This window comes from Haliotis cracherodii, unplaced genomic scaffold (assembly GCF_022045235.1).
Source record: "Haliotis cracherodii isolate W230 unplaced genomic scaffold, xgHalCrac1.p SCAF_11, whole genome shotgun sequence".
In the NCBI taxonomy this organism is placed as follows: Eukaryota; Metazoa; Mollusca; class Gastropoda; order Lepetellida; family Haliotidae; genus Haliotis; species Haliotis cracherodii.
This window is the reverse complement of record NW_027266266.1, coordinates 40,009,793-40,036,983: the sequence shown is the minus strand read 5'-3', so window position 1 is coordinate 40,036,983 and position 27,191 is coordinate 40,009,793. Positions and strand designations below refer to the sequence as shown.

At 41.6% G+C, this 27,191-nt stretch overlaps 1 protein-coding gene across 1 annotated transcript; it reads left to right on the top strand.

The window, feature by feature from the left end:
• The first annotated feature begins 108 nt into the window (after positions 1-108).
• Positions 109-26,387, top strand: LOC139456492 (AP-1 complex subunit beta-1-like). Its single transcript, XM_071238235.1, has 22 exons — positions 109-204; positions 2,711-2,771; positions 3,766-3,871; positions 5,285-5,420; positions 7,177-7,422; positions 8,487-8,611; positions 9,426-9,494; positions 9,643-9,709; positions 10,810-10,964; positions 11,694-11,834; positions 12,735-12,900; positions 15,022-15,110; positions 15,745-15,847; positions 16,237-16,335; positions 17,165-17,421; positions 18,604-18,835; positions 20,116-20,205; positions 21,482-21,627; positions 22,600-22,729; positions 23,807-23,978; positions 24,713-24,867; positions 25,586-26,387. The coding sequence occupies exons 2-22, from the start codon at positions 2,735-2,737 to the stop codon at positions 25,658-25,660; spliced, it is 2,796 nt and encodes a 931-aa protein (XP_071094336.1). The 5' UTR covers positions 109-204; positions 2,711-2,734; the 3' UTR covers positions 25,661-26,387.
• Positions 26,388-27,191: the final 804 nt, after the last annotated feature.

Here is a 27,191-nt window from a genome sequence, read left to right as displayed (position 1 = left end):
ATGAGTGTTATGCAACCTTCAGTTACCAATTTTATCACGATTTCAATCCATTTTTATTTATTCGTTGCGGACTTACTGATTGCGGAACCGGTTAAGTTATGAGTCCACTTCCGGTTTGATGACGGTGTCCTGTATAATTAACATTTAGTCAGTACATTTGTAAGTTTGTGTGTATAACCCACAGAGTTGAGAGTCGTTTCTGGGGTATGTAATTCTTCACGATGATGCATGTGCTATTATTGTATTGGCTTCGATCCATTTCAGTTTAGTTAATTCCTTTATTGTTTCAGTTTTGTCACCCACAATCAGTCAGACACACCCCCAATTGGACAGTTGAATTCTCCTTCACACTTTACGCACTGATGTTCTGAGTATCTTAACAATAACAATATTTTAGGCTATATGGCCATGACGGTTGCATATCATTATTATGTGTACATTTATAAATGAACAACATGCTTGTTAAAAGAAAACTCCGAACATAAACTTCATATTGCTTGTATTTTTAACCATGTTAACATAGTAATATGCAATCTAACATTCCACTGTGCTTAAACAGCCTGTGCTCACTAAACTTTGTTAACCAAAAAAAGAAAAGTGGTCCATATTAGCACATATGTGAAATGGAAGACCAGTACTACCCTTGATCTTCATATGTATCCGTATATATACATTGATACATCCCTGTCTCAGAGCTTGCATTTGGCTTCAGGCATATATACATCCCTGTCTCAGAGCTTGTATTTGGCTCCAGGTCAATTATCCAGAAGTCCTTTTGTTGTTTTTCATAATACAAGACAGTATGAACATATGTTCAAATTTATATTGGCTGAAGGGGTCATTGTCGGCACGGGTACTACACACATGTACCCCTGGTACGTTTCTGTACATACAGTAATGTACCCTAGCCAACATCAGAATACAGAAAGTTCCCTAAATAGCGGATGAGTCAATATTCCTCAACCCGAAATTGAAACATATTGTTGTTTCTGTTTGTCTGATAAAGAGTGCATGCTGGATAATGCTGTGCATCGCGGAATAGTTAAGAGCTGCATGTTTTGTTTATGCTGGAATGCATCTAATTCAACGGTATGACTATTCATTCAACAGTATGACAATTCCAATCCAGATGTCCCGTGAAGATCCGGGGTAGAATAGGTCTTCTGCAAACCATGCTTGCCATAAAAGACGTCTATGCTTGTCATAAGAGACAACTAATGGGATCGGGTAGTCAGACTTGCTGACTTGGTTGATGCATGTCATCGTATCCTAATTGCATGGATCAATGCTCATGATGTCAGTCACTGAATTGTCTGTCATATAGCTGGAATATTGCTGAGTGCAGCGTTAAACAACAAACAATACGAAACAATACAATCCAGAAACAGAAGAACATCTTCCCTTTTGAGAGTCGAGGAACCGGTTTAGCATACTCCCAATGCGGAATGGACTCGTCCTAGGGACAAGTCACAATGTTTACCTCACACAGATGTTTTATCAACATGGGAGATACTTATGATATTAAATATCCGCAAGTCCAATTAGAAACCAACGCACAGAAGCACAGCAGAAACCTATGATTGTCAACGATTGGCTGTTTTCTCACCCCACCAATGATGTCATAGCTACAAGACCTCACCAAACCTGTGTAAACTATATAATAGTCAACAATGACACTAGAATTAAGATATTCTAAAACCAAACACACTGCCTTGTTTACCAGTAGTGGTATGATAAACCGATGCATTTTTTTACTTTTGGATACAAGTATCAATAACCCACTAAGTAAAAAATATATTAATTCTTACCTTAAATGTTATCAAAACACGTAACTATTACACAAAACACTAATTAGTGGTGAAAAGTACAAGTGAAAATGTAAATATTCTCATCCATTGCACCATACTTGACATCCCCAGCTGTAAAACGTCCGCCTCAGTGGTCTAGTGGTAGAGCGGCCGCCCGGAGAGAGGAAGGTCCGGGGTTCGATCCCCGACCGCATCATACCAAAAGACGTTAAAAGATGGTACTTGTTGTTACCCTGTCTGGCGCTCGACATTAAGGGTCCAAAACAAGGACTGGTTGGCTCGGAGTCAGTATACTGCAACTCTCAAAACTGCAAGGGCAGAGGGGTAGCCTAGTGGTTAAAGCATTCGCTCGTCACACAGAAGACCCAGGTTCGAGTCCCCTCATGGGTACAATGTATGAAGCCCATTTCTGGTGTCCCCCCGCCATTACATTACTGGAATATTGCTAAAAGCGGCGTAAAACCATACTCACTGACTCAATCAATACTGCATTACAAGAACAAGTCAAGAAAACAATGGGAGTGAGCATTAGTGGTCAAGGTATTTAAGACAGTAAATCTCTGTGCAGTTACTTCCCTTAGCAGTGCCAGGCTCTGCTGTTTGTTGGTTTCATTCCAAGATTCATCCTGACCCTTGGGTTTCTATTTAGTGAATATCTATGACATTGACAGATCTGTGCCAACTTAGGCTTTCCTCTGACATGGAACTGTTCAACATCATGTTATAGCTGATTGAAGTATTGTTCAATGTGGCATAAAAAGAAATTAACAAAAGTGTGGACTGCCAAACTTTTGACCAATAAGCCATACTCTGTCATCTGTATGTAGTAGGTAATGGTAAGTGGATGTGACTCTTATCCAGCAAGCTGGTCTAGTTATATGTATTCTCTCTTCTCTCTCCAGGTATACCAGTGAAAAACCTCCAAGATGACTGATTCCAAATATTTCACCACCACCAAGAAAGGTAACAAATATGTTTTTCTGTTGTCTGTGTGAAACTGTTAGAATTCTGTAGATTTTCTCAAAAAGCAAGTGGGCAAGCAGTCAAAAGCGCCAGGTGCTGAGATTGTATCCAGCTAGTGACCCAGTTGTTATTCAGCCTTGAGACCAACAATATTTACAGGTCTTTACAGTTTTACACTAACTCTAGTGTACAGTGGAAACACGAATACGTTCATACACCTAAGTGTCAAAAATGTGTGGTGTCACGCTGGACAAGTGACTGAGTACAAACTCCTGTAGGCAGCTAGGGTTGTATACTTCCCAGGGAGCTGAGAATGATAACTGGAATACAAACACATCCACTGGTCGGGGAACAATTAAAACCGCATTTGAGCAGATCCTAGTACCTAGATACCTGCAGTACATAAATGTATGATATGATACTAATGTATTCATGACTCACTCGTTACATCCTTTCACCTACCTGTAAATCAGATTTGTCTTCGAAGAAGATACATATGGAGACATAATTTATAGGGCTGTTACGACTCACTCGCGTATTCGGTGAATCGAACCGTATCCATTCATGAATTGAATTCGTTATTCGTGGTCACTAGAATCGAATATTTACGAATAAGCAGTCATGTGCATCTACATACCCTGTACCTAAAAATATCCATTTAAGAACATATTATATGCAGAGATTTCTTTGAAGACAACACTCATATATATAATTTGACAATATTGTGGTCACCAGTCATTGTCGTATTTGAGCTAGTACCTGGATAAATGGAGTATATAAATGTATAATATAATAATAGTTATCCAATCATGTCAAATAGTTTATGTTGTTATTTTTCACAGAATTTAATAAATTATACATCAACTGCTGACTTGTTATTGTATTCATGAATAAATATTCGTATTTGTTACCCTGTATTCGTGATATGAATCGTATTCGTTTCATAGTGTATTCGTTGCAGCCCTAATGTTTTACAATATTGCTTGTGTGACAGGTGAGATATTTGAGCTGAAGGCCGAGCTCAACTCTGACAAGAAGGAGAAGAAGAAGGAGGCAGTGAAGAAAGTCATCGCCAGCATGACAGTGGGCAAGGATGTCAGGTAGGACTCGTACTAAATCTCCAGCAACCTATGCTTGTCGTAATAGGTGACTACGTGGGTCTGACCCATGAAGATTCGGTAGAATAGGTCTTCAGCAACCCATGCTTGCCGGTAAAGGCGACTATGCTGTCGTAAGAGGCGACTAACTATCCAAACTGCTTAGATTGATGCTCATTATGTCAATCACTGGATTGTCTGGTCCAGAATGGATTATTTACAGAGCATCATCATATAGCTGGAATATTGCTGAGTGCGGCCCTAAACAAGAAACAAACAAAATCTGGTAGTGTGGCTCGGTGACTGGTTGATTACATGTCACTGAACCCTGACAGAGTGGGGTGTTGCTCATAAATCATCGGTTTGTCTGGTCCAGAGTCGTCAAGTGTTTAGAGCATCTGTCTGGAGAGTGGAAGGTCGGGGTTCGGTCCCTGGCCACGTCATACCAAAAGATGTTAAAAGATGGGACTTGTTATTTCCCTGCCTAGCATTAAAACAAGGACTGATGAACTTGGTGTCACTATGATGGTCTGAGTGGGGTGTCCATATTAAAGCTGTGGCGCTATAAAACCGGCATTAGTCCATACTAGTACAAGCAGTCGCTATATGCATGCATTTATTGTGAATGCGACATTAAACCCTATTTCACCTCACTATTATTTACAGGCTGCCATCAATAGCTGGAATATTGCTGAGTGCAGCGGTGAACAACAGTTAAAAATGTAGATTGTTGTTGAGAGGTCTAGCAATATAACTAACTCTTCTGACATGCTATGTAAGACTGACAAACAAAACCTTACTTTATGATTGTCCAAGCATGGCATCTGAGGGAAGATCAAGGAAAGCAAATATTGAGTAAAATGTACCCTACCACCCAAGAGGAAATAGATTTTAACAGTTAACATCTGAGGTCTATATTTCTCTTGTAATCCACAAGCAGAGCTACAGATAAGCAGCATATTTGCGTAAAATACCACACCCCCCCCCCCCCCCCCCCCCCCCAATATTCAACACCCAAATACTTTCAATTAACTTGCGTGCAGAAACGCATGCATTAAATGAAAAACTCAAATGTATAAAAACCGCTCGCGTAAATACCCAATGAAGCTTTTTCAGCATGCATACAAAGGAGCTTACTTTCCGAGTCAAGCCTATGTATTTAGAACATTATATCATTTATTTTAAATCTTAAAATGTTCACTAATTTGGGGAGAAATTAGAGTGATGAATAGATGAGTGAAAAAATATTGGTTACCCAATGAAAAATGTAATAACCCAATTAAAATAGAAACCCTAGAGTAAAAACTCATTTGCTCAAAAAGTTATCTGGAGCTCTGCACAAGGTATCCTTGTAGATTAATTCCAATATCCATGTAACTATGTATGCAGCCGGTGACGGAGAGGGTAATGTTTCAGTGCCCTGTTCCCGGATGTGGTGAACTGTATGCAGACCGACAACCTGGAGCTGAAGAAGCTGGTGTACCTGTACTTGATGAACTACGCCAAGAGTCAGCCCGACATGGCCATCATGGCCGTCAACACGTTCGTCAAGGTACTCTCACTTTCCCCTACATCCACAGGTTCCTACAACCTATCTGATTGGGAAACATTGCGGGATAGGATTCAGAAGATGTAAAACGTTTTGGTATAATAATGGTGTGCTGTACTTTATTATCAGTGGCACCCTGTATCCCAGCAACCTGAATGCCTCGATTTAAGGAACTTTAAGTTGCACCAGGTGCATGTTGACATGAAAACCTAGTTGCTCCCATCTTCCTGAGGCAAGTGGGTTAACTGACTATAAACATGATAAAAGTCCAGTTTCCACCCTTGCTGAACTATCCTGGTATTATGGAGTTATGTTTTGGCTGGACTAACGAATCTATGTATTGTCCAATCACAATCGCGCAATTAAATCGAAATCCGGTTTTTAAACTGTTGTGCAGATTTCAGTGGATTGCAGGATTTGCAAATCATTTGCATCGCCAACTCGTTGTCAACAGTTATTTTCCAAATCTTTTCATGTTTTTAATCAAGGTGCTCACATGATTTGATGCACTTCGCGATGTAAGACCCGTTTTATCACAATATAGATATTGATTATCAATCAGATTGTCTTGACTGGGCGCCACCATTTAGTTTGAAGCAAATGCAAGTGACAAAACTCATAATAGCCACTGGTGGCGCTGCAGTTGAGCCCAGGAATTCCAGCCTTGTTCGGCAAGGGTGGAAACTGGACTTTTAAAGTCGGCTAACTCTCTTGCCTCGGGAAGATGAGTTGCTCCGGACAAAACCAGGTTGCACCTTGGTCCTATAGATTTATAATTGTCAAAACATAGATGCATAAACTAGTCTATTTAGATAAAATCTCAAATCTCAGATGACTGTGTCATGATTTTACGTAAATTAACGATATAACTTGTGCACATGACCTTACCCACAAGTTGATGATGTCAAGCCAAAGAAAGTATGACAAATTATACAACACAGGGATTAGTGAAGTAGTGTGGTACATAAAGGCATTAAGTGTGTACGCGACCCGTGAAGATTCCAGGGTAGAATAGGTCTTCAGCAACTCATACTTGCCTTTAAAGGTGACTTAGCTTGTCGTAAAAGGTGACTAACAGGATCGGGTGGTCAGGCTCGCTGACTTGGTCGACGCATGTCATCGATCCCAATTGAGTGGATCGATGCTCATGACATTAATCACTGGATTGTCGAGCAACCTATGCTTGTTGTGATAGGTGACTACGTGGATTTGACCCATGAAGATTCAGGGTAGAACAGGTCTTCAGCAACCCATACTTGTCGATAAAGGTGACTATGCTGTCGTAAGAGGCGACTAACTACCCCAACTGCTTAGATTGATGCTCATGATGTCAATCACTGGATTGTCTCGTCTAGACTCGATTATTTACAGACCGCCGTCATAAAGCTGGAATATTGCTGAGTGTGGCGTTAAACAAAAAAACAACAACAAATGTGTACGCAGATCGTAGTTGTCTGGTAAAGTAAGCGTCAGTGAGATACAAATTTGATTTTTCTTTTAATGCAATTGGTGCACATAGACCGAAATATTTGGTTGCGCTATTCAATTAGAGGGTGCATGTTTCATATAGCTAGCCCTGCCTGGGCTGATTGTACGAGGCAACTTAATGGTGGACATGGTTGATAGTGTGGATCATTGCTCATAATATCAATCACCTGTTTGTGTGTTAATTAGTGTGTTAAAGCCGACGTTTTATGGCAGATATATTGCCGAGTGTGGCGCTAGACAACAAAGTGTGTATTGTCTTGTGTCCCTCCAGGACTGTGAAGACTCCAACCCTCTGATCCGAGCCCTGGCTGTGCGGACTATGGGGTGTATCCGGGTGGACAAGATCACGGAGTACCTGTGTGAGCCGCTGCGCAAGTGTCTGAAGGACGAGGACCCCTACGTGAGGAAGACCGCTGCGGTGTGCGTCGCCAAGCTCCATGACATCAACGCCCAGCTGGTGGAGGACCAGGGCTTCCTTGACCTCCTCCGCGACCTCCTCTCAGACTCCAACCCCATGGTAGGACACTGCAGAACAGCCGTATTTGCCGTAATATGAGCCCTGAGGAAATGTACCAGGGGTGGGGGTGCTTAGTAAAACTGTACACAACAGGACACTGTTTTTTTGTGAGATTGAGTGGTAGTGCATAAAGTTATTTAAAAAGTTGATGAGACTAAATTTTTTTTTGATAATAGTTACGACTCATAACTTACGAGGCATTTATATGCCCCTTCTAAATGGGAAAAATACACACTGAATATGGCCTGTCATGTAAATTTTCTGTCTTATATGGCTTCGCTTATAAAGATTACTTAAACATAGGTCTCAGAAGATTACTCAGAAGATGGGGGGGCTTATTTGAGCAGGGCACTTAATATGGCAAATATGATATGTCACATTAATAGCATTTGTGTAATTACCTGAAGTTTATTGCATTCCACTTTTTAAATCTACATGAAGATTATAATGATTATAGCATTTGTGTTTTGGGATTGTCATAATATTAAAAGAATTAGTGTCATGGGGTGTGTTCTCAGACTAGTTTTTGGCATTTTTGTTTTTGAATCTGAATACATTGCCATTTGTCTTATGAAGATTTTAGCAAGTTGGTGTTGAGGTATGTTCACCGTGAAAAATGGGACCCCTTCCGGATCATTCATGAGTCAAATACTGTATCGATTGTTCTTTACAGCTATGCGGTTGTTCATGTAAGGATGTCATACTTGAAAACATACAACGCATATTATACCCGATTTCATGCTGTTATGTCTGACTAACGTATCAAGTCGTGAACGTCGCAGTGGAGAGGGTTATAGTGTGTGACCCATTGGTTTGGGTGGTTGCCATGGTGATGCTGGGATGTGTTGGGATGATTTGTTCTTTAGAAGCTTGAAACTTTGTAAAAGCATGTTTTTACATAGGACCGAAAGAAGAGGGAAGAAATGCATTGTGTGATATGGGATAATTATTTTAAATATACAATTTATTGTTAAATTTAACACAACTTATGCTTCTTTTAATTTGATGTGATGAAAAATGAAAATGGGACTTTTCATAACTGACTGGTGGTGTTGTTCTGCCAGGTTGTAGCTAACGCTGTGGCAGCAATCTCCGAGATCCTGGATGCCTCGCCCTCGGCCCAGCAGGTGCTTGAGATGAACTCTGGCACCATCAACAAGCTCCTCACAGCTCTCAACGAGTGCACAGAGTATGTAGTCAGTCTTATGTTGGCAGATTCCTCCAACAAGTCAGCTGAAACCAATTGTCAAAATTTGAATATGACGTTATTTTATTAATAATGCCATTATACCCTGATAAAGATATTGAATCATACCTGAAAAAGATATTGAATCATACCCTGATAAAGATATTGAATCATACACCGTTGAAGATGTTGAATCATAACTGATAAAGATATTGAATCATACCTGATAAAGATATTGAATCATACCTGATAAAGATATTGAATCATACCCCGTTTCAGATATTGAATCATACCCTGATAAAGATATTGAATCATACCTGATAAAGATATTGAATCATACCTGATAAAGATATTGAATCATACACTGTTGAAGATGTTGAATCATACTCTGATAAATATATTGAACCATACTCTGATAAAGATATTGAATCATACTCCTATAAAGATATTGAATCATACTCTGATAAAGATATTGAATCATACCCTGATAAAGATATTGAATCATACTCTGATAAAGATATTGAATCATACTCTGATAAAGATATTGAATCATACCCTGATAAAGATATTGAATCATACTTGATAAAGATATTGAATCATACCCTGATAAAGATATTGAATCATACCTGATAAAGATATTTAATCATACGCTGATAAAGATATTTAATCATACCTATTAAAGATATTGAATCATACCCTGATAAAGATGTTGAATTGTACTCTGATCTGAAATTTGATTTCACACATATGTTTGACACCAGTTATCTCAGATGGGTTTCACCGCAGGTGTGTAAGAAAGTATTGTCTTTTGTTCCAGGTGGGGCCAGGTGTTTATCCTGGATTCTATCTCCAACTACACACCGAATGACGACAAGGAGGCCCAGAGGTGAGGGCAGCCTCATGACTTTACTATTTCTCCTGCTTGTATGTCAAATTACAAAAGTTTAAGAGTATTGTTAAAATTATCAGTATACATTTAGTATTTTAAATGGTTGTTCATGAGAAAAGTAAGCATTGCCTGTTTTGCTTGACAGTGTGTGTGAGAGAGTGTCTCCCCGCCTGGCTCACGCCAATGCAGCTGTGGTTCTGTCAGCAGTCAAGGTAAGGACCTTACTCTTCCAAACAGTTTATTGATGTCGTAAACCAACTCCGGGGTCTAGTGGATAGGACAACTGTCCGGGGAGCCGTAGGTCGGTGGTTCAATCCCTAGCCAAATCATACCAATAGACGCTAAAAGATGTTATTTGTTGTTACCCTGCATGGTCCTTGGCATTTAGGGGATAAACTAAGGTCTCATCGACAGGGAGTCTGTATACTGAGTGGGGTATACATGTTAAACTGCTGCATGGTATCTCAGCCTGGACAAGCATAAACAGCCACACATATTTACACATGCAATATAAGTGAAATTATCTTGAACATGACAATAAACCCCATTTCATCTCACCTCTTGTCTCAGTGAAATAAATGTTACACATGTGTATTTTGTTTGATTATATGAAATTAAAAACGTTTAGTAAAGCTAAAACATCTTTGCTAACGGCTATGTATTAAGTCATGTATTGGGCAATATATTATATAGAATTTAATTGTAGTTTATACATGTTACACAGTGTTGACCATGTAGACTCAATGTCATTCAGTATGTTCAAAGGATTTTGTTTCTAAGTTCGTAATGCTACAGAAAAATGTTCCATCAAAACTCATGACAGTGTCCCAGTGCCATTTGTCTCTTGCAAAATCGCGTCTGCCCAGAGAGCGGAAGGTCCATGGTTCAGTCCCTGGCCGCATCATACCCAAAAGACATTAAAAGACGGCACTTGTTGTTCCCCTGCCTGGCACTCGGCATTAAGGGGTTGAAACAAGGACTGGTCGGTTCGGAGTCAGTATACTGTGTCTGAGTGGGGTATTCATGTTAAATTATAAAATCGGCATTAGTCCTGACTAGCATGCAAGCTTGCACGCATGTCGCATTATAAGTGCAATAATATTGGTGTGACTTGCAAAATCACTGAATGTATGGTGGATGTAGATTGTATGAAGTGTTGTGTATTGGGTTTTACTCCGCTTTTAGCAATATTCCAGCAATATCACGGTGAGGGATCTAACCCTGGACCCTTGCATGAGGAACGTCTGAACCACTAGGCTACGCAACTGCCCCTTACGTTGTGGGACATTGAGACATGTCTGTTTTGATGCAGGTGATCATGAAGTATATCGAGATGCTGGACCCCAACAGTGACTACGTGACGCTGCTGGTGAAGAAGTTGTCCCCACCCCTCGTCACCCTCCTGTCTGCGGAGCCCGAGATACAATACGTCGCCCTCAGAAACATCAACCTCATTGTGCAGAAGAGGTGAGTGGCTTCAGCTTCCAATGGATTGCAAGTGTGGCTTATGTAACTTCGAGAAAGTCTTAGTTTAAGAAAACTGGTATCCTTTACTTGGACAGAAACTGCCTTGAGATTGCAAGGATTTATCAAGACCTGTTCAGGACCTGATATTCAGCCCCAAGTCCGCAGCTCGTGTCAGTAAAATTTCCCAAATTGGAATTAAGCATTTCCCAGTTCATACTGTTATCATGGTTATGACTGATGTACAGCTTTGTAAGGTGTCTTGTATATCACTGATAGCAGAACCAATACAGAGGAAGGGGCTTTAATGCTTAGTTTTACATATTGTGTTGAATGCAATGTTAAAATTCAATGTTAAAATACCTCTGAAGTTAGGAAAATAAGAACTCTTAAACAATTCCCAGTTGTGAACAAAGAGACAAATTTTCCCAATTTGCCTGTCAAGGGCCTTTAGCTCGAACTCCTAGATTGAATTTGTATCATGTGACTCTTGAGTGGAAGTCTGATTGGTTTGTCAAGGTGCTAGAAACAGTTCCATCTTAATTACACCAGTGTGTTTTTATATATGTTTGCTTTTACCATGATGACATTACACAAGCTCCTGTACAAGTCCTTGTATCAAGAGTGCTGATTACCTTCCAAGGGCTGTCCTTAACATGTTTGTGAGTGCCCAGTGGCACACTTGCAGTGAAGTACACTTCTGTCCCTGATGTTCGTGTGCATTTATTGCAGGGGTGACATCTTGAAGAATGAGATGAAGGTGTTCTTCGTCAAGTACAATGACCCGATCTATGTCAAGCTGGAGAAACTGGACATCATGATCAGGCTGACCAACCAGGGCAACATAGCGCAGGTCCTGGCAGAACTCAAGGAGTAGGTTCACCCTTCTGTAGTCTTAGATACTCACATGATGATCAGTCAGACTCTAGGGGGGTACTCATGGACAAAATCAGTCCCCGGTGTCTCTTGTTTGTGATGACTAATATTAACGGGTATCGGGCAGTGGGTTTGAGTGACTGGTCACATACTCACACGATGATCAGTCAGCCTCTGTGGGGAACCTTGGTCAAAATAATCCCCACTATTAATGCTGACTAATTAATATGATCGTGTTACCACTATGGGTGCCACTAGGTGTATCTCGTATTAACATTGTGTTCTGGGGCAGCAACAGGAAGCAAGTGTTGGTTAGTCATACAAAGCCTAAATAGTTAGCCAAATGTTACTTTTCAAACAAGGACTTTATAAACTATATGTTCTTCCCTGGGTCCCGTTCCACAAAGTGTTCCTAGTGCTACAGTTGTCATAAGGCTATGTTAAAGTATGGGAATTAAGATCATCTTAGCGCTTCAATTGCTTTGTTGAACTGGGCCCAGATTAAGGGGAGAATTAGAAATGGGTTACATGCAGTGTCTGAAATAACTGCCTTCCTGTGGCTGGTAACTTCTGTTGGGCTGCATGAAATTTTCCTCTACCTTCCGGACTGTCTGGCAGATAATTTTAAGACTACTTACATATTCAGGTTTATTATGACTCCTTGTAGATTTTCAAGTAATTGCTTGTATTTTTTCTGCTGAATCAAGACGCGATTTGTCTCATATTGTTCACAACTTTTCAATATGTTCTTCGTCAAGTCTTTGTAATCTTTCAAGCAGGCAGGCAACATTTATGAGTCACATGCCGTACTGTCTTGTTGGCGTTTAGAATGATTTCACACTGATTACATGTAGTTGTGTTGGAAGTGTGACCTGATGCTGGAATGTTGCTTGACAGGTACGCCACAGAGGTAGACGTGGACTTTGTGAGGAAGTCTGTGCGAGCCATCGGGCGTTGTGCCATCAAAGTGGAGCAGGCAGCTGAGCGCTGTGTGAGCACGCTCCTTGACCTCATCCAGACAAAGGTCAACTACGTGGTGCAGGAGGCCATCGTCGTTATAAAGGTCAGTAGCCGAACAGGACGTTAACGACATGTTGTCACTTGAGACAAGAATTATGGAAATGATATGATTGAACATCATGTACATGTAAGATTCAGTGGATTATGATTAGCGTTGGGATTATGTGATGGAATGAGTGTTTGTTTTAACGCCGCTTTTAACAGTAGTCCAGTTATGGCGTGTCAGGTTAATATGGGAGGAAAGCCCGAAGTGATTCACGTCTCAGACATTTATCTTTTTGGTGAAACCCAAAGTCAAAACCCAAACCGTGAAACGCAGCACGGGTATGGTGCTGGCAAACCTAGAAACATAATCGGGGCGAATGGGGATTCGAACCAAGATCATATACGTTTCTGGCGTGCCCAAGGGACGCAACTCTGCACAGAGAATTGTGGTGCCTAACACCACTGGGCCACCGGTGCCCCGATTATGTGGTGGTATATGTTGCCTTTCATTTGGCTGTATAAAATATACACAAACTAAATACATAGCGCTTACACATTATGTATAAACATTTACTGTACTTTAAGATATATAATATTACACTCAATGTGATCATAACGTTTAGATTACATCTTAAGACTTAGACAAATATATACAATGCAATGCATACCCTGTAGGTGATACAAGGGTGTGACTCCCCACATCCACACTTATAGCAACACCATGGCTGATCTGAATAAATAATACATAGACTAAAACACTATTTAACATATAATAATTTTGAACAGGGTAATACATACATTTTATTTACAATGATTCACGTGTATCACATGGGAAATCTGTACATTACAAAGCCTCTTTTAAGACATTCTAGAAGTAAAACACTTCACACATATTTCACTGAAGTGATAGACTATATGTTAGTGATAAATTATGGCTGTTTATCTTAATCTTTGCAGATTTAAATAATTAGACATAACCAACATTTATATTAGTGTACATACATTTAGTTTCTTAATATAACACTTTAAACATACTGTATTATTTCAATACAACACAAGATAGAGATTAAGGCAATTTAACTCACCTGATCTAAGATTAGGTCTTTATGCTTTGCTGGTCTGAGCAGTTCTGTCAGTTCATGTGCTGAGAGAGTATGCAGTGTAATCAAAGCATGCAGTTTAACAATAGGTGTTAGCTTGGCCAATCAGCATATGAAGCTTCTGGCCAATGGGCAATTAGTAGGTTAAACAGGTCAGATACTCTTTGTTATAGCTGAGTGAAACTAACAACTAGTTATATAAAAAAAATATATATAAAAACCTGAAAAGCAATTTAATTTTTTTTATACAAATTCTACATCGACCACAATAAGAGGCTCCTAGTATCAGTCACTGGTTTGTCTGGTCCAGGCCGCTGACAGCTGGAGTATGGCTGAGTGCAGCTGGACAATTAACAAACAGACAATAGATTCTGATGTGCGCTTATTCCTTTAATATTTTGTTCAGAGGTTCAGAGGATGTGTTTTGTTCACATCTCATTGAAGTCAATAAGGTTGTGTCAGGTGAACTTTGTAGAAAACAACAATCTTTGTCAAGGCATTTTTAGTCCTGTTACAAGTAAGCGAAACTTTCAAACCAGCATACCTTTTTGTTTGTTTGTTTAGTTTTTTGTTTAATGCCGCACTCAGCAATATTCCAGCTGTATGTCTACGGTCTGTAAATAATTGAGTCTGAACCAGACAATCCTGTGATTAACATTATGAGCATTGATCCACGCAATTGGGATACGATGACATGCATCAGCCAAGTCAGTGAGCCTAACCACCACAGCATATTCGATTTCTGTGTTGACAAACTTAAACAAGTTCTGAAAGTTGAAAGTGTTGTTTCTGAGCGCAGTGGTATCTACACCCCCAAAAAGTACCATTCAAGGAATTTTTGTGTTCTGTGGGGGGTTTCTTTCCAAATTTCCAAATTGGGGGTGGGAAAAAATGAAGCCGAAATGTTTTAGAAAGCTGATATCTGAATGGCCGAAGAACCAATGGAGGGTTGTTTTAGATTGGGTGGTCAAAGTTCATTCAGGATTCACCTGACACGACCTTCTCTGGAGGTATTGTATAGGAGTAAACAATCTGTTTTGTGTTTAGTTGATGTTAATATTTGATTGTCTTCTTTCCAGGATATTTTCCGTAAATACCCCAACAAATACGAGAGCATCATCGCCACACTCTGTGAAAACCTCGACACGCTGGACGAGCCTGAAGCAAGGTGAGTGACTGACACTTATCAGACATAGATTATAGCCAACACACTGATGATGGAGATGAGTCCAGTGTTGGGGCCTCGTGCTGTTTGACATCACTCTATACATGGGGGCTGGGTGGCCTAGTCATCTATGGCACTGCAGGTTGTTGTGTAGAGTTCCATCCCTTGGGCACACCAGAAACCTGTGATCTAGGGTTCAAGTCCTAGTTCACCCTAATTATGTTTCTAGGTTTGTCAACACCATTACCATGGTCAGGGGTTTCACCAAAGTGGTAAACATCTGAAACCTGCATCACCTGAAGCTTTCCTCCCAAATTAAGCTGACACTCCGTGGTATAACTGGAAATACTGTTCAAAGTGTCATTAAGACAAACTCACTCATTCACAAAGTGGTAAACGTCTGAAACCTGCATCACTTCAGGCTCTCTTCCAAAATTAAGCTGACACTCCCTGATATAACTGCATTACTGTCCAAAACGGCATTAAGACAAAATCACTCACTCACAAAGTGTTAAATGTCTGAAACCTGCATCACTTCAGGCTTTCTTCCAAAATTAAGCTGACATTCTGTGAAATAACTGGAATACTGTTCAAAACAGCATTAAGACAAACTCCCTCACTCTGTACATGATTCCAGGGCGTCCATGATCTGGATTATCGGGGAGTATGCTGAACGTATTGACAATGCTGATGAGCTGCTGGAGAGCTTCCTCGAGGGATTCCAGGATGAAAATGCACAGGTAACAACCACAGTGGTTAAAACAATCTGAATTCTCACATGCCCACTATCAAAAGAAACTTTTCCAATTGTTTCTGGAGGCTATGAACCAACATTACGGCATAATTTGTGTGTTGTTCTCAGTGTCTGCATGTATCATGAACATTTCCTAGAACATGTAGGAAAGGGTTAACCCAAAACATTCTGTTCATGTTAAAGTGACTGTTTTGAATGAACCACTTGAAAGAGAGGGATTTCATTTAATGCATGCGTTTCTGTACGCAAGTTAATCGAAAGTAATTGGGTTTTGAATATTTTTGGAGTGTATTTTACGCAAATATGCTGCTTAGCTGTAGCTCTGTACTTGGAAAGTGTTGCTGTTGTAAATGTGTTGCTGTCTTGCTGTTGTAGGTTCAGCTGCAGCTGTTGACAGCCATTGTGAAGCTGTTCCTGAAGAGGCCAACAGACACCCAGGAACTGGTGCAGCAGGTGCTCAGTCTGGCCACACAGGTGAGTGTTTTGTGGCAGGTGCTCAGTCTGGCTACACAGGTGAGTGTTTTGTGGCAGGTGCTCAGTCTGGCTACACAGGTGAGTGTTTTGTGGCAGGTGCTCAGTCTGGCCACACAGGTGAGTGTTTTGTGGCAGGTGCTCAGTCTGGCCACACAGGTGAGTGTTTTGTGGCAGGTGCTCAGTCTGACCACACAGGTGAGTGTTTTGTGGCAGGTGCTCAGTCTGGCTACACAGGTGAGTGTTTTGTGGCAGGTGCTCAGTCTGGCCACACAGGTGAGTGTTTTGTGGCAGGTGCTCAGTCTGGCTACACAGGTGAGTGTTTTGTGGCAGGTGCTCAGTCTGGCCACACAGGTGAGTGTTTTGTGGCGGGTGCTCAGTCTGGCTACACAGGTGAGTGTTTTGTGGCACATCAGTTGATATGAAAGATGCCAGGTACTTTGTCAGTTGTGAGACAATCATTCACATTACTCTGAATACGTACCATTAGTCTATTACTCTTTTATCTGTTAAAGCAATGAGTTTTATATGAAGTATGGGAAATGTCTATTAACCCTTTACCTGTTAAAGCAATAAGCTTAACATAAAGTTTGGGAAAATGTCTATTAACCCTTTACCTGTTAAAGCAATAAGCTCAACATGAAGTAAGGGAAAATGTCTATTAACCCCTTACCTGTTAAAGCAGTAATCTTTATATGAAGTATGGTAAAATGTCTATTACTCCTTTACCTGTGAAAGTAATAAGCTTAACATGAAGTATGGGAAAATGGACTGATGTTGAGATGGAGAGTCTGTGAGTTCCAGTTGCTGACTGTGTGCCTGTGTGTTGTAGGACAGTGACAACCCTGACCTGCGTGACCGTGGTTACATCTACTGGCGACTGCTGTCCACGGACCCTGCTGCAGCCAAGGAGGTGGTTCTAGCCGAGAAGCCTCTCATCTCTGAGGAAACCGACTTGATTGAACCCACGCTCCTGGACGAGCTCATCTGTCACATCTCATCTCTGGCTTCAGTCTATCACAAGCCTCCCAATGCCTTTGTGGAGGGCCGCGGCGGGTACAGGCGCTCGCTGCCACCTCGGTCACAGTCGTAAGTACCATGTCTATCACAACCCTCCCAGTGTCTTTGTGGAGGGCCGTGGCGGGTACAGGCGCTCGCTGCCACCTCGGTCACAGTCGTAAGTACCATGTCTATCACAACCCTCCCAGTGTCTTTGTGGAGGGCCGTGGCGGGTACAGGCGCTCGCTGCCACCTCGGTCACAGTCGTAAGTACCATGTCTATCACAAGCCTCCCAACGCCTTTGTGGAGGGTCATGGCGGGTACAGGCAATCGCTGCCACCTCGGTCACAGTCGTAAGTACCATGTCTATCACAAGCCTCCCAATGCCTTGAGTACAGTGGCTCGATTCTGGATAAGAGCAGATCCCCAACAACCTATGCAAGTTGTGAGAGGGAACTTAATGTGGTTATGGATTTAGTGGTCAGGTTTGGTGATTGCGTGTCATTGAACCCTTATTGCGTTGATCGTTGTTTGTATCAGTCGCTGGATTGCCCGGTCCAGACTGGATTATTTACAGGTCACTGTGATATCACTGCTACCTTGCTCAATGCAGCGTTGAACAACAAATAGACAAATATCAGACACGTTTTCACACATTCCCCTCACCAACCCTCATTACCGCTATGTCAGTTACTCTGAATATTCACATCCACAGAGTACAATTAGACTACATCATGAAGTTGTTAGAAATAGTAGTTGGATGTAGTTTTAGCATGGCCAGGCCTTTATTAGGTGGTAGCTTTAATTTTACATGCAAAAGTTCCATGGTGAAATCGGTCGCATTCATGTAAGAACTGATACAATGGGGATCAGATGTCATGTGAAGTTATTCTCCACCCTGACACTGAGCTGATATTAAGTGTATCTATCCTGTTGTTCAAGTGGATAGAGAACGTTTGGAGACAGAAGTTTGGTGGTTCGATGCCCTGCCTCGTCATACCAAAGATGTTAATATATGGATCGTCTTATTACCCCTTCTGGAGCTCGTATAAAGGAGATAAAATAAAGACTTGTCGGCTCTGAGTTAGTTTACAGTGTCCGAGTTGGGTAGTCATGTTAAACTGTGACATGCTAGCTCTGTGGGCTGGCACTATAAAACTGGTAGTGTGGACTTATGCAAATCTCATTACACACATGCACACGTCCCTCTTTTAATGCAGTAAGCTTGAACATCACCTTTAACCCATGTCAACTCATCCCCTGTTCCACAGCGGTAATCTGGGTGAGGAGGCGCCAGGCGACACATCCAGCCAGCAGGCGGCAGCAGTCCCACAGGCGACAGTCATCCCCGGAGCAGACTCCCTCATCGGCGACCTCCTGGACATGGACCTCGGCGGCCCCACCCAGTACCAGCAGCAGCAACAACAGCAAATGTTCACCACCCCAGCACAACCTGTGTCCACCTCTAACATGGACTTCCTCGGGGAGGGCCTCGATAGTCTGGTGAGTCGGTCGACGCCGTAGTCACAGATGTTTATCTTCCTGATGCAAGGGAGCTAACTGACTAAAGAAGTCCAGTATCCATCCTTGCCGAACTAGGCTGCAGTTATGGAGTTATATTTTGGGTGGACTGATGAGTCTATGCAAAGTCCAATCAGAATCATGTAGCAAAATCGACATCCGGTTTGTAAATTGCCGTGCAGATTTGGGTCGATTGCTGGATTTGCAAAGCATGCGTACTCTCAACTTAGCATCAACAGATATTTTCCAAATCTTTAAATGTTTTTAATCAAGGTGCTCACGTGATTGATGTACTTAGCGAAGTAAGAAGCGTTTCATATCAATATAGAATTTGATTATCGATCATATCGTCTTGATTGGGCACCACCATTTTGTTTGAAGCAAAGTCAAGTGATATGAGGTGGGGAATCTGATTGGTCAATAGGAGTTACATCAAAGGGACATAACTCGTAATAGCCGTTGGTGGCGCTATGGTCGAGTCTGGAAATTCCATTCAGTTCGGCAAGGGTGGAAACTGGACTTTTTCAGTCAGTTAACTCCCTTGCCTCGGGAAGACGCAGATGTGGGACGTTTCTGGGGGCAGCCATCTTGGTTACCAGTATTTGTTTTCAATCTGTGATCAATAAAGAGATCATTTTTGATGAAATATAGTATGTGTATTGATAGTTAAGGCCTTTTATAGTATTAGTTGGTTTACTAAATCATTTGGCCTGCAGTTTAATGTAGGTGGTAAATAATAGTTATAGGTAGTTTATTAATGGAACTGCTATTGAATGAAAATAAACGTTTTAATATGACAAGATACACCAAAAGATAATTCAATGGTTTTTATTGTTAGAATAAAGACTTTTATACATATTAATCACCATTTTTTATGAACGGCGGTAATGAAATCTTGTGGTTTTTTCATTTCACCTTATTGTGAAAGAGAGTCAGCAAAATTGATTCACTTGGGGGTTACAATCCGTAATTCTTCATACCTCGTAGGTTATGTATGCTCTTATTAATCAGTGATGTTATTTTTTAAAAAGAGTATATTGAAACTTTACATAAACATTCTTATCAGTGACAACACCAAACTTCGTTCAGCTGGTTCTGATATACAGTTTGTTTGTCCATGAAAAAGATTATGATTATTAAAATAAACCTTACAGAAACCACTTTGTTTCCAATAAAACCTGATGAGCTTCCGTACCATGGCACTGTTTGTAATTGCACCCTGTGTATACGAGTTATTTACTTTCGTGACATTTTTGTTTCAGCTTGGTCCAAATCTAGGTGGAGATGCATTAGGAGGCCTAGGAGATATATTTGGTTCAGCTCAGTCACAATGCTATGTTCCACCTCAAGAGGTAAGTACTCTCTGAATAAAACCACATATTCCCCTCGTGATACTGCCGCAACAAATTTATCTTGTTGACATGTTTCAATTTGCAATTTGCCATTGTAAAAGAATTAAAGCAAATTGATAGAATACAGCTGTTCGATTGAGCTCCCAGTCATCTAAGGTGCAGTGATTCGCTGTGCAGAGTTGCGTCCCTTGGGCACGCCAGAAACCTATGATTGTGGGTTCGAATCCTGGTTCGCCTCAATTATATTTCTAGGTTTGTCAGCACCATACCTGTGCTCGAGGGTTTCACCGAAGTGGTAAACGTCTGTGACCTGCATCACTTGCGTGATATAACTGGAATACTGTTTAAAGCGGCGTTAAACCCAACTCACTCACTCACTCGATTGAGCTGAGGTTAACTTGTACTGTGTCACATGACTTTCATTGACTCGTAAACATGCAGCCTTTTGCTTTGTAGCAAGGTATTTATTGTCCTACACAGAAATCCATGTGCAGCCTGGTTTCTTCTTGGCAGGGTATATGGGATTTATTCTCCCCTGAGAAATGTATCTAATATTTTAATATGATCACATGAATCAATCTGATCTCATCATTCTGACATGGAGTTAGGATAAGATGCAACATGCTGTGTTTGTGGTGTATATGATGCCATGTGTTGTGGTACAGGTGTATGATGCCATGTGTTGTGCTACAGGTGTATGACGCCATGTGTTGTGCTACAGGTGTATGACGCCATGTGTTGTGCTACAGGTGTATGATGCCATGTGTTGTGCTACAGGTGTATGACGCCATGTGTTGTGCTACAGGTGTATGACGCCATGTGTTGTGCTACAGGTGTATGATGCCATGTGTTGTGCTACAGGTGTATGATGCCATGTGTTGTGCCACAGGTGTATGATGCCATGTGTTGTGCTACAGGTGTATGATGCCATGTGTTGTGCTACAGGTGTATGATGCCATGTGTTGTGCTACAGGTGTGATGCCATGTGTTGTGCTACAGGTGTATGACGCCATGTGTTGTGCTACAGGTGTATGATGCCATGTGTTGTGCTACAGGTGTATGATGCCATGTGTTGTGCTACAGGTGTATGACGCCGTGTGTTGTGCTAAGTTGTATGATGCCATGTGTTGTGCTACAGGTGTATGACGCCGTGTGTTGTGCTACAGGTGTATGACGCCATGTGTTGTGCTAAGTTGTATGATGCCATGTGTTGTGCTACAGGTGTATGATGCCATGTGTTGTGCTAAGTTGTATGATGCCATGTGTTGTGCTACAGGTGTGGTTAACTGCGGCCAAGGGGAAGGGGATGGAGATTACAGGTACATACGCCAGACGCTCCGGGCAGATATACATGGAGCTCACATTCACCAACAAAGCCATGCAGGCCATGGCAGACTTTGCAGTACAGTTCAACAAAAATAGGTGAGAACTTGGAAACACTCTGAGAAATAAATATTAGTTTGTGTACATCCACTGGGGATTCCGGGTTACAGTTGGTCGTCATCAACCCATGCAGGTCGTTAGAGGCAACATAATGAATCACGGGGTCAGACTCGGTGACTTGGTTCACTGCGTCATCATACCAAAATGTCATCAATCACTGCACCAAGCAACTAAGTGATTTTTTTGGCACACAATTTCTCAGTCCAAACCATAATTACCATATTCAACATAATAAGGGGCCAGGGTGCTCTCAAAATTATAAATAGGTGGCTCTTATTAGAATATTATTTTGAGTTGAAAGACTGCAAATTTCATAGTTTATGCTGACAGCAATACAGTGATACACGAATAAATAAAGCGTGCGTACATTGATCAATCAGGAAGGGTGCTAAATGGGATTGTTCACTCGCCAATATATCAGCAAATATCGCTGTGGGTGCTTATTAGAGCAGGGCACTTATTACGTTGAATACAGTATATATTGTCTGGTCAAGACTCAATTATTTTCAAGCCACTGTTATATAGCTAGAATACTGCTGAGTGTGGCGTTAAAACACAAACAGTTTGCGACCTAATACTACCCAGTACTTGCAGTGGTATATTACTTTTGTCACAAAATCTGGTGTGATTCTCCGATTGTGTTGATGAAATCATCTGTAACCACCTCCAATCTGATTGTGGCCTAGTCATCTAAGGCGCCGCAATTCGCTGTGCAGAGTTGTGTCTCTTGGGCGTTCCAGAATCCTATGGTTGTAGGTTTGAATCCTGGTTTGCCCCGAATGTTTCTTGGTTTGTCAGCACCATACCCATGCTTGTTGGGTTCACCTAAGTGATAAACATCTAACACCTGCATCACTTCGGGCTTTCCTCCCACATCAATCTGACACGATGTGATATAACTGGAATACTGTTCAAAGTGGTATGAAACACAACTCACTCTTCTGTTTGTAGTTTTGGTCTGATGCAATCCCAGCCGCTTCAGATCCAAAGCCCCCTTCCCCCCAACAGTACAGCGAGCACCTCCCTGCCGCTTAGTACTGCTGGTGCCGTGCAGAAGATGGACCCCCTCATGAATCTACAGGTGAGTACAGGGACACCTAGCTAGACTCTCTCAGGCAACAGACACGTGAAGATCCGGGGTAGAATAGGTAGGTCTTCAGCAACCCATGCTTGCGACTATGCCTGTCATAAGAGGCAACGAACGGGATCGGGTGGTCAGGCTCGCTGACGTGGTTGTTGCATGTCATCGTATCCCAATTGCGTTAATCGATGCTCATGATGTCCATCACTGGATTGTTTGGTCCAGACTCAATTATTTACAGACCGCCGTCATATAGCTGGAATATTGCTGAGTGTGGCGTTAAACAACAAATAAACAAACAAACAAAGACTCAGGCAACAAGCTGAACTGTCACAAAGTATCAAGACCACAACAGGGGCCACAAGTGACCCAGTCTTCTAAAGCGCCGCAAGTGTCTGTGAGATTAGGTTCCCTTGGGTGTGAGAGACATCTATGGTCATGGGTTCGAATCCTGTTAGCCCTGCTTATGTTTCTTGGTGTGTCTGCACCATAACCATGCTGGTTAGTTTCACTGAAGTGTAAACGTCTAGAACCTGCATCACTTAAGGATCTCTTCCCGCCATGATAACTGAAATACTGTTGAAAGTGGCTAACCAACTCATTCATCAGAATCACTGCTGCCCTTTTCCTATGTTAAAATGGGAATATGTTTGGGGTTGTAAGGCTGTGGTAAAGCACCACGGTTATATATTTCATTTACTGCAGAATGACTTGCATAGAATAAAGGACAACATGTTCAGATGACTTGTGCTTAAAATTCTTAAACTTTATATGGTTGTTTGTCGTCATCTGGTTTCAGAATTTGGTAAATTTTGTCCTGTTGAAAACAATTATTTACAGTGAAAGGGCATTCATGATCTGGTTAGCTAGCTGATCAATGTGCATGGAAACTGCCAGTAATGGAATATTGTTTTGTTGTTGACTGATTGGTGTGGATTCAAATGCCAGTATGGAATGTTGTTTTGTTGTTGACTGATCGGTGTGGATTCAAATTGCCAGTAATGGAATGTTGTTTTGTTGTTGACTGATTGGTGTGGATTCAAATGCCAGTAATGGAATGTTGTTTTGTTGTTGCAGGTTGCCATTAAGAACAACATCAGTGTGTTTTACTTCAGCAGTGTTGTGCCTCTGCATGTGTTGTTTGTGGAGGATGGGGAGATGGACAAGAAGGAGTTTCTTGCCACCTGGAAGGAGATCCCCTCCACCAACGAGGTCCAGTACACCATCAATAATGTGCAGCACAACGCAGGTAGGTCACTGTCGAAAATGTGCAGCACAACGCAGGTAGGTCACTGTCAATAATGTGCAACACAACGCAGGTAGGTCACTGTCATAATGTGCAACACAACGCAGGTAGGTCACCATCAATAATGTGCAGCACAACGCAGGTAGGTCACCATCAATAACGTGCACCACAACGCAGGTAGGTCACTATCAATAATGTGCACCACAATGCAGATAGGTCACTATCCATAATGTGCAGCATTACACAGGTAACTATCAATAATGTGCAGCACAATGCAGGTAACTATCAATAATGTGCAGCACAATGCAGGTAGGCCACCATCAATAATGTGCAGCACAATGCAGGTAGGCCACCATCAATAATGTGCAGCACAATGCAGGTAGGCCACCATCAATAATGTGCAGCACAATGCAGGTAGGCCACCATCAATAATGTGCAGCACAATGCAGGTAGGCCACCATCAATAATGTGCAGCACAATGCAGATAGGTCAGTATCAATAATGTGCAGCACAATGCAGGTAACTATCAATAATGTGCAGCACAACATAAGTAGGTCACTATCAATAATCTGCAGCATAAGAGGTAATTATTAATAATGTGCTGCACAACGCAGCCAGGTCACTCAATAATGTGCAGCCAACACAGGTAGGTCACTATGAATATGCATTGTAAGAGTACCTAATGAAGCAACCTGCTCCCACACGGATGTATTGACGCTCTGTATGTCCATGTTCAGACACAGTGTCCCAGAAGCTGAGGAACAGCAACATCTTCACCATCGCCAAGCGGAACGTGGAGGGACAGGACATGCTGTATCAGTCTCTCAAACTCACCAACGGCATCAAGGTGCTGGCTGAACTCAAGATTCAACCCTGCAACCCTTCATTCACGGTCAGTACACGTGTGTTGTTTGTAAGTTGGTCACAGTTCTACACATCCTTATTTATTCTGCTCATAAAAAGTTAAGGCAAGACAGATTAACTTCAGTAATATGGAAACAAATTAAGTGGTCCTTAACCTTTTTTGAGTAGTATGTATTATTGCTCATCTAAACCATTGGCAATGAGTCTTAACTGAAGTTTCTGTACTGGTGAACCATTTCTTGACCAGTTGACCAATTAATGATTGACAGGCCATCTTTTTTTCTCCTGTTATTTAGGCTGCTGATTGTTCGATAGTTGATTCTTGAACAAAATTAAACAAATTCATCTGAAATTCCCTTATGAGGTTTTCAAAAATCCTATGTAAAGCTGCAGTATTGTTACATGTTAACCTCTGTGTCTTAGAAGTGTGTTAGAATAGGGCTCTAGCAAGCTATGCTGGTAGTAATAGGCAACCAAATAGATCGGGTGGTCAGGCTCGGTGACTTGGTTGATTGCGTGTCATTGTACCCAAGCAGCGTGAATCGTTCCTCAGAACAATCACTGGATTGTCTTGTCCAGGCTTGATTATTTACAGGCAGCCTTCTCATAGCTGGAATATTACTGAATGCAGCATTAAACACCAAACAAACTAAAGCATTCTTAAGCATGTTTTGGGAAATGGAACATTGTTTAATGTTTTCCTGCTTGTTTCTGTTGATCTAACCTGACTGTACCTCTTCTTGCAGCTGTCACTCAAGTGCCGAGCCACAGACATCTACAGCGGCGTACAGCAGTCATACGATGTCATCCTTCACAACTAAACGGACCCCCGCCACGGAGTGTGGTGGTGTCACAGAGGGCTGGAGGAGGAGACCGACGTCGGTGTGGTTGTTGTCGGCCACGGAGTCCCGTGATGACACAGATCTGAATGTCAACAACCATGAACTACTGCTTAGCAGCCTGTGTTTACAAGTGGTGTTAATCTTTTATGTTCAATTTGTCAATCTCAAGCCCCAAGTACCAAACAAACATCAAATCAGGTGACCGAAATTTCACATGGAGTTGCAACTTGCGCTTAAAAATGAATGCGATTCAGGAAATATAACACAGTATGCTTTTGCAATCTGAAATTCTTGACAACGTAAATTCGGCTTGCACTATTTTCAATACACCAATGGGTACACATTATGCGATGTGCATTAATCACATCCCAAACGACAAATAATTGATAATTTTAAGGAACAACTTGGCTCCCCTAAAAAAGGCCTGAGGTTTGACAGACATATTATTTGCTAGATACTTGCAGTGTGGAACATTCTGATCAGTGGATGTTCTGCCAGTTGTCACAGCCATAGTTAATCACAATGTCTAGTAAATCAACATTCCAGAGGGAGGGAATTATCACAGTAAGCTTATTGATCGTTGTTGTTTAAGAAAAACTTGGATTACAAATCTGGGTCAAGATGAAAACTCCCTTAGTCTGTTTAGGTCACTGTGAGCCTGCATTAACTATTTATGTTACTCATTACTGTACATACATGAAATAAATAATACAAAATACATCTTGGATCCTCCTTTGTTCTTGTGGAGGCCTGGGTGGCCCAGTCGTCGAAGGCGCAGCAATTTCGCTATGCAGAGTTGCGTCTCTTGGGAACATTAGGAACCTATGATTGTGGTTTGATTTGGTTTGGTTTGTTTTTTTGTTTTACGCCGCACTCAGCAATATTCCAGCTATATGATGGCGGTCTGTAAAATAATCGATGGCCTGCATCAACCAAGTCAGCGAGCCTGACCACCCGATTCCGTTAGTCGCCTTTTACAAGCATAGTCGCCTTTTATGGCAAGCATGGGTTGCTGAAGACCTATTCTACCCCGGATCATTGTGGTTTGAATCCCGGTTCGCTTGATTATGTTTCTAGGTTTGTCAGCACTATACCCATGGTCAGGGGTTTCACCAGAGTGGTAAACGACTGAGACCTGCATCACTTCAGGCTTTCCTCCCACATTAAGCTGACACGCCGTGATATAACGGGAATACTGTAAAAAGTGGTGTTAAACCTAACTCGCTCACTCACTCTTCATCCTTGAAGTCACCAATATTAATTACAATTGAGAACCACATTGACACACATGCTATATCTCTGTGTAAACTGGAATTTGACCAACCTTATGGTATCAATATTTACTGCTAACATTTCTCATCAAGCAAATAATTCTAATCCGGACTTCGTTCATTCAGCATTATGCAAACACATTGAGCGACAGTGGACCAGTTTGTCCTGTAATCAGTGTTTGAAATATAAAACAATAATGCTGGGCTGCCATCAGGACCCATGACTTGAGAAGCTGTGG